The 13920-nt window shown below is 36.4% G+C and overlaps 1 protein-coding gene across 5 annotated transcripts in view; it reads right to left on the bottom strand.

The window, feature by feature from the left end:
- Nucleotides 1-13920, bottom strand: part of CPEB4 (cytoplasmic polyadenylation element binding protein 4) — a 94106-nt gene that overhangs the window by 41619 nt on the left and 38567 nt on the right. For 3 of the 5 annotated variants that reach the window (XM_089909676.1, XM_022595086.3, XM_089909677.1), the window contains exons 4-5: nt 5276-5299; nt 3357-3530 (exon numbers count right to left, since the gene is read on the bottom strand). In XM_089909676.1, the coding sequence (XP_089765802.1) occupies nt 3357-3530; nt 5276-5299 (198 nt within the window). The remainder of the gene's footprint in view (nt 1-3356; nt 3531-5275; nt 5300-13920) is intronic. The other 2 variants (XM_022595088.3, XM_022595089.3) reach the window with 1 other exon arrangement.

Below are 13920 nucleotides of genomic sequence, written 5' to 3'. Positions count from 1 at the left end.
TTCTCTCCTCATTTATTTTGATGTTCAATCTGTCTTCAAAATTGTCCCTGATTTGGCCAGTGGGGGTTCCTATGTCCTTTTGACCTATCCCCCCTTCATCCTTCAAGGGCTTCCATACTTCCTGGCCCAAGAAGATACTCCAGGCTTTCATCTTGTTCTTTCTCTGCCCTACCCTTAGAATTAGCCGTTTCTCCCCCCACACCCCAAGAAATCCTCATTCCTTTCAGTGACAAAAGATATTCAGAAACTGAGATTTGGGTATTCCATATAGTCACTGCTAGTGGATATTTATTATTTCTAATTCTTCTCAGAGGACCAAGCTAGGAAATATATGAATATACACACAGATATATTTACAACTGTTTCTGTATCTGTGTACATTTATAAAAACGAGTTCACACTGGTAATTGCAAGTCCACTCCAACATCCCATGTTTTTCTCTAGCCTTCCCCCCTTCCCATGTTTGTAAATTCCCTTCTCGCTATGAGAAACCAAGTTCTCATTATCCTCAATATGTTGGCTTCCTTGCTCAACGTAACCCATCTTTCAGCTAGCTGCCCTGGCTGTCTCCTCTACCTTCCACCTCTGCACCCTAGCCCTTATTGCCCTGATTTATTGGGCACCATGCACACTGCTGCCGAGGCCTCTGAGCAGGCCCCTCCATGTGTATACCTACACACGCCCTCCACTTGGCACCCTCTTCCCCCTCACCAACCATCTTCCTTGGACACCAATATCTCTGAGCCTTATGAAGAAGGTAAAGGAAGGGCACGTGGGATGGACAAGGAAGACTTGATCATATTTTCCTATTAATGTAAACGATACCAGTTATGCTATATTATATATTTGGAGAACTAATGAGTAGACTATAGGAAAATAAATTTCCAGGGAAGTTCTAGAAAGAGTAGGTAAGCGTATGTAGATAAGACCTGGGAGTAGGGCAGGAACAGAAAAGAGAGATGAGAAACACGTTCAAATTTCAGTCTGGAAGAACTGTTCTCATCTCCTCCAGACTGTGAAACAATAGTCTGTTCGAACAGCTATGATGCCTGTTGCTACGGTACCGTTTAGCTCCTGTGAGATTGATAAATAGGGGAAGGATGTCAGTGTAACCTAGACATTATACTGGTTCACAAATGACTTTTCCTAAGCAAGATGAGCTAGCATAGTGGGAGAACCATAACCTTCAGCAGGAAAGGAAAAAGCTCCCAGCTTGTGTGATGTGCAGGTAGAAGCCCCCTCAGCTCTATTATAAGAAAATAAAAAATGAGCACAGCAACCAAGCCTCTCTGGTCAGAGAGGTGTCCCCCCAACCTTGCAGGGCTCTTATCTCCTGAGAGTTTCCATTCCTCATCTGCTCAGAGGTCCACTTCCATCTGCACTGCCTCCAAGCTAGCAAGCCAGCATTTCTGCTCTATTGGTTTTGTGCATTTTCAATATTCCTTGAGGCAGCCTCTAACCATACTGAGCTGCTTGCCTGAACTGTCCAAGTTATTTCCAAGGTACTAATTCTCTTTTTGTTAGTGCTTCTGGTACAAAATTCATTAGGTTCTAAGTGATCTGCCTCTAGCCCCTTTTGCCCCATAAACTCTGTGATTCTTAGTGCACAATTCTGCAGAACACATTATTCTTCAGGAATAGGTATTTCCCATTTTAATAGAAAGGGCTGCCTGCCTAAATTGCTACCAACTTATCAACATACATGGTCTTGAGGATAAAGTAAGATGACTAACACAATTCCCATTAATTTTGCTCAGTTTAAACCACCTCCTTTGCCAAATTGGTCAAATTTACCTGTGCCTCTAAGAATTTTAGGAACGATACATTTAAGATTGCTTAGTAATTTTCCTAAAAGATACAGACTAACTAGGCCAGAGAAGGATCTTATCCCAAGCAAGGTCAGATAAAATTCAGTCTTCTCTTTCTGTATATAAGCATATAATTTCCTCATTGAAGCCCATCCAGGGCTCAGGAGTGTTAAAGATTTGACCTCTAAAGGCTCATAAAACCTAGAAACCCATAATGCTAAGGAAAGTGACGATTCCAGCTAGAGAAAAGAAAAGGTCACACCCAGGAGCTTACTGGAGTGAACAACATCATGATGAGGTGTTCAACCCAGGATGAACACTTTGAACAGAAGCTATGCCTTCTGACGACAGAACGGAGATTGAGCCGGTCTGGCCTGAAATTTCAGCACAGCTTCCTCCAGGACATTTTATCATAGACACACATACACAAAAAAACCCTGTGTTTATTTCAGTCTTTGGCTGTTTTGAAGCCATTTTTGTTTCAATCTTCCAAAAGACTGATCATCTTAAGGAAAATGTAGTGGCTCAGTAAGTTTAATCTCAATCTAAATGGGAAGTTATTAAACCTCATTATTAGACCTTATAGATTTTTAGAGAAAACCCTTCTATCCTCCGTAACATTTCTTTCCATTTCCATTCAGGAAACCAAGACAAAATAGATTAGGAACAAAGAGCAAGCAAGGATATACGGTTGCTGTATGGTCGCTACTTTGATTTGTGTCAGGGTCACTTAGACCCACAGGTGAATAAAATACTTCTGGACAATAGTCCTCTATGTCTTTTTGCATGACTGGCTCCTTATTCAGGTCTCAGCTCAAGTATCACGTCCTCAAAGAGGATTTCTTTAACCACCTAATCTCACAAGTCTCCCTTCTGAGACTTCACTACATCACATCAACCTGTTTTCTTTTCAGTACTTATTCTCTAATATTTTCAGACTTTTTTATCCCCCTTCCCCCGCTAGAATGTCAACTCTATGCGAGGAGGGGCTTTCTATCTTGTTTACTACTTTAAACAATCCTAAGAACAGTGCATAACATTCAGAAAGCATGTAAATATTTGACAAGTGAAAAAATACTCAGAAAATGATACGACTCCAGGCTATATTTTTCAAAAGTTCAGGCTTATTCTAAGATTTTAAACTTTTAAACAATTAACTGTACATTTATAGAGCACTCATAAAAGGTAGAAAATAGGAAAATGAATTAACTGAATTTGGCCAAGGAAGGACACACAGACAAAAATGCAGTTAGCATCTGTGTTTGCCCACAGCAGAATCCTTGAGAGGTTTTCCCAGTGATGTTTACTCTTTTTGATTTAGTCCAGCCACTTGCTTCAGCGGGTTCCCAAAGTCCTGCTCCCTTTCCTTCCGTGAACTAACCTTACATGTTGTGTTAGGAAGACAGGACAAGAGAACAATGCAATCACAACTGAACACCTGGAGCCAGATAAGACTGTTATTATAATAACAGCAACCATTTCCTATGCATTACCTACTATGTGCCACAGTCTGGGCACCATGCTATAAACGGCTCTCTCTAAATATACCTTCATCGATGTCAGGAGGTAATCCGCCCACAAACACCTTGCGAGAATATCGTTCTACTCTTTCTCCATTCTGGTGAGTGAAGCAGTGAGGTGAACCCAGGCCACTATGAAGAGGTTGATCCCCACGGCCATCATCCAAGAATCCATCTTCCATTGGAAACAGTGAAGACTGACCTGGAACAGAAAGCAGGAAAAAAAAAGCTAACAGAAAATGTTCCTTGCCACTGATTATCTTACACAAGAAACAAGGAAAACGGCAGATCCAATAAAACTGCTGCTTTTATTTTTCTCACTGAACAACAAATCACTTAGACATGCTCTTGAATTTCCATCACCTTAAGGTCCCAATTGAGTCAGGGAGAAAGTACATGGTTCAACAGAGGGCTGCTCAACCATCCCACTGGGATCTGGAAACTTGAGTGAGGTGAAAGTACAATAGGAGAGAGCACTCTTTTGAAAGCAGTTGGCAGCAGACTGCACCACCTTGGCAGGGCCCCATGGCCACTGGCAACCTACACATGTACACTAAGGATTAAATTTGACCATCAGATGCTAGATCACTTAAATTTCTTTAAAACGTCATACAATATAGCCTGCCCAATTTCCTCTAAGAATGTCCCTAGAATGAACAAGTTGATTTTTAAAGTGAGCACTCAGTTTACCTTAACTAATGGGATGCCATCAAAATCCACTTGATGCTGTTATCCAATTTTGTTGGCTAGTCTTACAGAATTTAAGATTTTTAGGCATGCTAAAGATAAAATTTTCTTTTAGTTGAGTAATTATCAGCTGGTACAGGTAGTGTCTAATTCTAAAAACTAGTCATTACGTTTGCTGTTAGAAAATACTATCATTCCGAATATAAAAACAGAAAAGACCAGAGATGCCAATGTGGTTAATAGTCTTCCCATACTTACGTGTCAGTAAACTATGAACGTATAAATCATAAGCAAAGCAAAGAGCTACAAAGAACTGTAGAATCTCTCAAGCACTGTTTTGTCACTTTCCAGGCTGCCAATTTACTTCTAGGTACTACATAAGGAATTCGTTAATGGATTCTGCAGAAATATATCTTAAGTGCTCTTCTTTTACTGAAACATTCCAATATCCATTTGTCACCACACTTGTCTTCCTTTCAACTTTCATTATTAAACACAATTGACAGTATATTTGTTATGAATTTACCCTATAAAACCACAGTTCAAAAGAGTTATATAATGAAGATAAAAAGTGACTCTAAAATTGGAGGTTATTTCTGGATCTTCAAAAGTCACTTATATTTTAAAGCTACGTTATTTGACTGTCTAACTTACTTTCTTATAAAAAGGCAAAACTATAGTACAGGAGGCAAAAAATAAAGTTTATTCAGGCAGGCACTCTAGGAAATGATTCTTTGAAATTCTCTAAAATGTGTAGAGCTTTTCCCCCCCCAATGTTTGAAATTTATAGGGTTAGTCATCTATTTAGTTAGTCTCGTTTTAAACAAAATGCAGTATTATGCTCAGTAATAAATAGACAAATAAATAAAAATTTCTGAAAGCAGATTTAAGCTATTCAAGCATAACTGAACCTCCAATATAATCAGGTATTTTGGGACCAGTCATACTATATTTTCCTTTTTAAAGATTCTTAATTTTGTTCTCCTAAGAAATTCCTTTCACAAAGGAAAAAAGGGAAACAAATCTTCAGATATAAATAAGGTGAGTTTGAAATTATTTCAATTCAAACCCAAATTCTACCATTCTGACTCCTTCAAATTAGAATGTCTATAATGTTAACTATAACACATAAAGTATGTATTGATCACAGCTATGTTTCATTCCCCCTACCCGCTTCCCAACAAGGGTTAGAAATTGAGCAAACTTGGGTCCTCTCCAAATACAACTGATACATTCAAAAGTTAGAAACAATAATGTTACCTCTCCTTCGCCCATATGTCCTTGCTGCATGTCAAATGAGAAAACAAAAAAACAAAAAAACAACCTTTCAAACATTGTCAAAAGAATCAACTGTGATTTCATCTACCAGCTTTAGAAACTGAAAAAAATTGGCTGTATTCCTCATTTCCTGGTAAGCATCTCAAAAAAAATATGGAATTTGGATGGTGAGAGGTCAATTTAATGCATTCCTTCTTTTTTAAGTTCTTCAAGGACACTGTAAAAAGTGTACTGAGCCTTACTTGTTTTAAGGGAAGCTTTCTGCTCTGTCACCCAAGGTCCAAACTAGTATGAAACTAAGGGATATGTAACATGATCTAAACCAACTCCTACCATATTGATCTTAATTTCTCCCAGAATTCCCTGCTAACTAGCCATTCAGTAGATATTTCAATATTTAATTCATGACTTTTTTGCCACTACAGGATAAACAGCAGTTTTACACTATTTCTCAATTATTCCCTAATAATTGAAACTCATAACAAATGAAGTCTTTAGGAAATTTATAAACTTCCTTTTAGCCAGCTTCTTGTCCCTAATCAAATCTTCCACCATGGCCCAAATGTTGAAAAGTAAAAAGTTTGGCATTTTATCACAAAGTAGATTCCAACCAAGAAGAGAAGAAAAAGAATATAATATAGTATAATACAATATAATATAGACTTATAATTATTATATGTATATACCTGAATACTCAGAAAATGGCAGTATAAATTTCAAATCAGGAAACTTCTGAGAAAATGTCTTCCCTCAAACAAACTGGAACTTGTATGTGCAGTTTGTCCAAATACCCTAATTCTATTCAACAAACATTTCTTGAATGCATGCCTGATTTTGCTAAACACTATGGATGAATTGCACATGGGTCTGACTACATGGAACTTAAAGGCCAGGTGGCCACATAAGCAAATAACGGTAATGTAACCATTACAGCAATAGGCATGTTAAGTGTTAGGTGCAACAGAAGCAGAGGAGGAGGAGAAACTCGTTCTGATTAAAGAGACAGAGAGGGGAGGGTGTGGCTCTGAGATGGACCTTAAAGAGAAAACAGAGAAAGGGCATTGCAAGACCTGGCAGTGGCATGAATAGGGGTGCTGTAATGCTCAAGGAAAGATGCCGAGAATAGCAGCATATGCAACAAGTGAGGTCTCTTGACTGGAAAGGAAGTTTAAACAGGAAGCTGGGATAGGTTTTCCAGTTAGAAATTATAGCACATTTTAAGAGATCACTACACTAACTGGTCAGGGTTTTCATTCTTAGCCCTCTCGATAAATGCTAAGTAAGTACAGCTCAGTTATAACTGAGTTATAACTTAGAAGTACCATGTACCTATTTTCCAAAATGAAATTATGTCTCATACCAAAATAATTTCTATCATTACTAGATAACATTGAATTTCACCAAAGTACTTAGGCAAATGGATTAAAACCAGTAAAATCTCCCTCAGCTGTTAGATTTTCACTTTAGTAGTTCTTCAATTTGGGGTGGCAGTGGATGTATTTTCTCACTTAGTGAACCTGACAGAGGTTAGAAAGACAAAAATATCACAGAAGTAGTTGTTAAAGAACATTCTATTCATACAACTGCTTCAAAGACAAGGGAGTTTGGGAAAATTAATTATTTGAATATCTTGGTTCTGTCAATCTTAAAAAGTTGATTGATGCTTCTTGGATTTCTGAGAAAACAGATATTTGAAAAGAGTGGGCTTTTAAAAGCTACAAAATTAACATTAAAAAATCTCATAGCTTCCGCTATTTCAAAAATAAGTACAGTTTCAGGAACAGTAAAGGCTACAGATCAAAAGCAAAAATCAAATACTCTCCAAGTCTTCAAACGTGTACTTTCAAACTTTGATTCTGTACCACAAAATTAAGCTGGTTAATATAAAAGAATTCATGATTAAATTCCACAAACTATATTTAGAAACTTTTTCCCACATTTAGGGAAGACAGGTTACAGGTGTACAATGCATATAGCTACAAAAACTGCCTAATCAAATAGGCAAATTAATATAAAGTATTACCAAAAAATAAAAACAATGACATTCTGAAGCACAGAAAATGAGAATGTTTAAATTTTTTATTTCCATTTATTATAATGCTATACATTATTTTAATGTAGATTTTGACATATGACATATATACAGGAAAGTAGGCAAATCGTAAGTGTACAGTTCAATGAACTTTCCATACCATGAACACACCTATGTAACCAGAACCCAGATATTAACAGAATGAATGGTAAGTGGTGCCACTTCATCTATGTACAAAAGCGGTACTTAAGCACAATTGTCTCACCTATTTCAAATTATACTTGGTGAAACATACTATGATGAAATACTTAGAACACAGAGCTTCACCACTTTCCTGAGGAAAATGTCAGATTTCCAATCTTATGATTGCAAGTGTTGCACATTATTTGATGTTTTTCAAATACTGGAGGAAGCGGCAGTTAAAAAAAAAATCACTTTAAATATGTTTAAAGAAATCTGTATTTTGAAAAGCTTCTGGCTAAATCAGCTAAAATAAACCCTGCTTAGAATTTTCCGGGAATTACCAAAGAGTATACACTGTTAAAAGTTTTCAAAAATGCATACTATTATTGAATAAAAATCTTCTAGTTCCCATCAGAGTTAAGATTAATACTATTTATATGTTTATCTTTTATATTTATTACTTAGTTTTGATTTATATAATTAATGTTCAGTATTAAAATGATTCAAGAATTTTTTTAATGGGCTGGAAACATTATGGCTATAAATTTTTATAACTTCTGGATGCATGTTGTTATTAGATCTATGATAAATACTTTATTTCCAAAGTGTCTTTACAAGATTGCTTAAAAATGTCCTATATTCATCAGTAAATTCCCTCTAGTAAAATTTCAGTAGTCTGGCATTCTAGACTTGCAAAAAGGTACAGAAAGACTTACCGGGTCTTTTTCAATACACATTATATATATATTTCATTATAAAAATGAAAATATCATTTATCTCTTTAAAAGTATCTTTTTCTCACGTTATAACATTTGTTAGGCACAAAAGGAACAAATTATCCATGATAGTGATATGTTCATAACAAAAAATGCAGCCATTTAAAAAATATGGCACATGTTCATGTGTTCGTATTAAAGCTCTCTAAAATGTAGTTTGCATGAGGTGCCTAAGTGTGTATTGTATGATTCTTATTACGTGAACTTAAAAATAAAGGAAATATAAACAGATATGTGGGAATATACACAAATGTTTTTTCTAGAAACAACCACAAGAACCTTTGAGGATACGGACTGGGATGGGGAAAGAAGGAATGATTCCACTTCTTGTTTTATCCTTTTCTGCACCATTTAAATTTATTACTACTGTGTACACTATATTACTATATTTGCTAATGGGCCCTTTTGGGTTTTCTTCTTGGCACTTACATTAAAAACAAACAAATGATATATTAAAGAAAAGCATCCTTTCCTACACGAGGGCATCTAATCAACTCTGTAAATAATAGGACTTTATGACTAGCTTTTAGTGGGCAATGAAAGACTGATCCTATTCACACTACCTCTGGCCTACCTCAGGCTCTCCATCTACCTCTCACTGCCCCCATGTTGAGAAGGCAGATAGCAATGCTACTTGGAAAAACAAGGGGAGAGGGCTCAGATTAAAAGATGTTATCAAATAACTGACTTTTCCAGTAGCACCAAAAAAAAAAAAAGTATGTGGGGGAATCAAATTAGTAAGTCAGTTAAAAAGATATAAATCAAAGGCTGGAAGCTAAAAGGAGTTGATCTGTTAACAAAAGAATAAAGGTGGTAGAACCCAAAAGCAGAAAATCATCACAAAGACCAAAGCATACAATTCAACAGAGATGCGAAGAATCATTTTAAAGGATTTTATAAATCACCTCCTAATTTATTAACGGGCTCATTGTCACAACATTACTTTAGATGTATGCTTAAGAGAATTTCCTATGTCACACTGGCTTCTGTTTATACTAGCCTGCTGGCATTAACAATATTCAAAGAATGTTGATAAGGTATAATAAAGATACGAGAGGATTATTTATAAAGAGCTATCTTACAGAAGGGCAGAGTATGAATGTTAATTCTAGTTTCTGTATATCCCTAATCCTCAGTTTCTTATTTATAAAAATGGAGAAATGAAGAGAGAATCATAAAAGATACCACATGTATATATGATGGTCAGACAGTCAGACAGACGCTCAGTAAATAATTTTCTTCCTCAAAAGTAAACTCATATGTATAAATTCTTAGATTGGTGTTCAACAGTTACTTTCAGCTTTCCATTACTATTCCAAGGCTAACAACTGTAGAGCACTTTAGAGTTTATAGTCTGCTTTCATATTGTCTTTTTCAAGAAGGGATCTCTCAACATGCTCCTTACTGTAGCAACTAGAACCATATTATAGACATTTTCAGCAAGTGACTATAATCTACATTTCTCCTGGGTAAATTTTCCCCTCCCTTTTCATAGATTTCTGCCCCGCCCCCATCCCCTTTAAGCAAAAATCTTCTCCCTTTCCTTCCAAAGAACTATAATTAAGAGGTGTTGTTCTATGCTAACCTTTAAAAGATCTCTTACTAATCTTCTCTTCTGGGACGAGCAAACGTTTTAGCTGATGCTTCTAAGGGAGAGACATCCACAGAGGCTAGGAAATACATACATACATGCACCTGTTCGAAACTAATTTACTGGATTGGCCAAAAAGTTCATTCAGTTTTAAGTAAAAATGAAAGACGCATTTTTCATTTTCACGAAGAACTTTATTGAACAACGTGTTCACTGACTGAATGAACTTTTTGGCCAACCCAATATTTTGCTGTTCTATAACTTTCCCTGCCACAAGGTTCATTTTTGAAGCAGCTAATCCTAAGGGCTAAAGCAGTGAAATGGGAGGTTAGGGAAAAAAGTACCATGCACGAGCACTTCTATACAGAGGTAGTGGTGGTTAAATATTAGTTTTCTTGGATAAAATAAAGCTTCAAGTTGGGTAAAAAGAATATTAATCATTTAATCTGATATCTATCTCAGAGCTAAACCAAGACACACCAGAGGAATATAAGGTGAGTCTGGCCTATGCTTAGCACTCCTTTCGGACTTAGCTGAGAAACTGAGTAAGTTTCAGGCTTGCTTATCATAACATAAAATGGATATTCTAACTATCTTCCTACTATGTATAAGATTAACTAGGAAACGGCATCTGTTACAGGATGAATAGTGTTCCCTCCTCAAAATTCATATGCTGAAGTCCTGACCCCCAAAACCTCAGAATGTGACTGTATTTAAAACAGGACCTTTAAAGAGGTGGTTAAGGTTAAATGAGGTCACCGGGGTTGGCCCTGATCCAATGACTGGTGTCCTTACAAGAGATTAGGACACAGACTTGCACACAGGGGAAAATCATGTAAAGACAAGGAAAAGACAGCTATCCTACAAGCCAAGGAGAGAGGCCTCAGAAGAAATCAACCTTGTTGACACTTTGATCTCAGACTTCCGGCCTCCAAGACTGGAAATAAATTTCTGTCTAAGCCACTCAGTCTGTGGTACTTGTTAACAGTAGTCCTAGCAAACTAATCCCATATCCAAAAAGTAGCTAGAAAATTGTTTTGTTTTGTTTTAATACATTTAAAATCCAAGGATTTTCCCCAAGAATGCCCCTAAAAAATATCTCTACGACTAATAACAACAATAATAATTCCCTAGAACATGCAATTATTATTTGTTGAATTATACTGGCAGTGTCTTTTAAGAGTCATGAGTGGTAATATGAAGGTAACTGCATAATCTGAAAACTGAGGACTGAGCATAGCCAAGCGGAAAAAAGAAAGCAATCTGAATCTGATCACTGGATAAGTAAGCTCTTTTTATCTTTGTACATGCAAATTCCAATATTATTCCAATATAAATTGCTGAAGCTAGTAGGCTAACTACTCTGAATCTTTTTTCTTTTTATTTATTTAGGATTTAAACCCCACTTCTTTCCAAAACACTTTGTGATTGCTTGAAAATTTGAAAACAAGTTATACAATAAAAATCATGTCAAAATTCAAATGTCGATGTGAGAACTGTCTTTCACATTTTTATTCAAACAAAGCAAGAAATGGTTCTCAACTCAACAGAGGCTTGGAAGGAAAAGCTCTGAAAGTTATAGTTGAAGCAAAGTAGAGTATAGCTATATAATCACCTTTCTAAAGGTTTTTAAAAGCCTGAGTAGACTATTTAGGTGGACAGGAAAGAACAGCTCCTGATGGTTCCTTAAAGTCTTAAAATTGAATAATGAATATAAGGCAACACAACATATTTGGCTTTTATTTTCAGCTTTAAGAAAAAGCTGAATGGATGTAAGATGCAAAGGGACTGTATTTAAAAGTAAATAAAGTTTCAGGTTATCGCTCTTAATAATAGACAAAGAAAGCATGTTCGTTCATAGACAATCATAATCCCTTGTTTTGTATTTTTTTCCCTTGTAAATCTTTAGCACTAATATTCCCAACCCCCCCAAAATGACATTCTAATTATCTGACTACATGCCAGGTGCTATGCTAAATGATTGCACATGCACTTTAATCTCCACCACAGTCCTATGAAATGGGTAGCATTTGTGATTTTTAAGTTTATCTTCATTAAACATAATTAATGGATTATACTAGATTTTCAATATGGGGATCCCCAAAACCTGAGCTATACTGAGAACAAAGCTACTAAGAATCAACATATGCATGAGATCAATTTATCTATAGAAGCAAACCACCATAGAAGATGGTTCATAAATTTGACTGCAGAGAATAGGCAATGCCTAAGCCTAAATCAAGGTGACTAAAGAACTGTCTTAACATCCCTCCACCCCCACCTTGCTTTAATTTCAAGATTTTTAGGCAGTCTTCCAAAACCTGAACTTTGCTATAGAGAATGGGTCTATCAGTAAATTCTAGCATCTACCAGAAGTTGTACTCCTCATTATGAATGCATAAATTGGCATCCGGTCCTAGTTGGCTTGTTATTAAGAACTAGCACTTGATCAAATCTGACAAAATCAAGTTCCGGGACCTTGCAAAGCTGAATACTGGATCTGAGAGCATGGCAGCCATAACCCCACATTCTGGGTCTTGCCTGAGGAGCCAGCAAGTTTCCCCTCTTTGACATCTCTTTGTTCTTTATCATCCTATCTTTCAGTCTGAGGTAATGCTAACCTCAGTCAGTATACTTCTATAACAAAATTTCCATGTCTACAACAGTAAAAACCATCCAGTCTCCTCCTAGAATCTATGGGCCAATAAAATTTCAAAACATAAACATTCAGAGGGGGAAGTTACCTTTCTTTTTTCTTTGCCAAGTAAGGGTTGTTAAAAAATAATCTACTCTTAAAGGATATTAATGGGGCAGGGGGGAGGGGAGGTAAAAGGAAAGAATCTCATAAAAGACTCAAAAAAAATTAAGTGAATTGGGCTTTAAGGAAAACCCACTAGAGAGTGTTTCTTTTTCTCATCTCAACAAAGATGACCCCAGGGGCAACTGATCTAATTTAGCGACTTCATGAAGCAACTGGGACAACAAAGAGTTGATCACTTTGCCTAAGATCACACAACAGTATCTCAAATCTTGGTTCCCTGCAATTTCCAGCACTTGACTCTGGAACTCGTTCCACAGGAAAAGATGAAACCATGCTACAATGGCAAGCCTTATATTACTCCCCCTTATCCTGATGCCACCGTCACCACTGTGTTTGGTTTTCGGTCTACACACATTTACACTGAAATATTATATTTTGGCATTATTTCTGGCAAATGTAGCATGAAAAGACGAAAGACTAATGAACAAGTGAGGTTTTTACAAACCATATAGTCTCCAGAGGATCTAATGCACCCAGCAACTCTCATAAATCAAATCTCCTTCTAACATTTCTTGGCTCAACAATCTTACATTCTACAGAATACTGATTTTAAACACTAACCAAAAAGAAATCCAGTCATAAAAGCAATTTTTAATTCCTCATTCATACTATAGCATGGACAAGGAGTAGGATTTTTTGGTTTTGCTTTGTTTGGGGAATGAGCAGAATATAGTTATTTGGTCAAGAATAATTCACAGAAGTGGTGGGACTGAAAATGAGTTTTGGCAAATGGAAGGCATTAAGAACACACAAATTTGAAATCCATATTCAAAAGAAGTAAACAAGACTTCTGTATTCCACCCAATTATTTTAAACTATAGTACTACAAAGAAGACAATTTTTAATTCTTTAATTCCTTCTGTGAGTAGATGGCCCCTGCTTCCGGGTGAAATTTAGTTTGCTTCAGAATACGCACGTAAAAAGAGAACTCAACAGCACAGTGGTAATATTTAGAATAGGCGAGGAGAATTTACTGAAGGCACTGCAAAGGCTAATAAAACTTCATTTTTCTTGTTGTCATTAGATAGCAAACAGTGAATGACCTTGTCCTTTGCAGTGTCAAGCCCTGTGGTCTCAGGCTGTTTTGTCTGACTTTCAATCTCTGATTACCTCCCCATCTCCTGGAACACTTTTCCAACTACATGGAAATGGTTTTTATGTTGACATTTCAAAGGTCACTCTACAGAAGCTAACATTGGATTAAGCCATTCTTTATGTGTCATT

This window comes from Delphinapterus leucas, chromosome 3 (genome assembly GCF_059928025.1).
Source record: "Delphinapterus leucas isolate spDelLeu-1000000601 "Yukka" chromosome 3, BTC_Dleu_Yukka2, whole genome shotgun sequence".
Taxonomy (NCBI): domain Eukaryota; kingdom Metazoa; phylum Chordata; class Mammalia; order Artiodactyla; family Monodontidae; genus Delphinapterus; species Delphinapterus leucas.
This window is presented reverse-complemented; position numbering and strand designations above follow the sequence as displayed.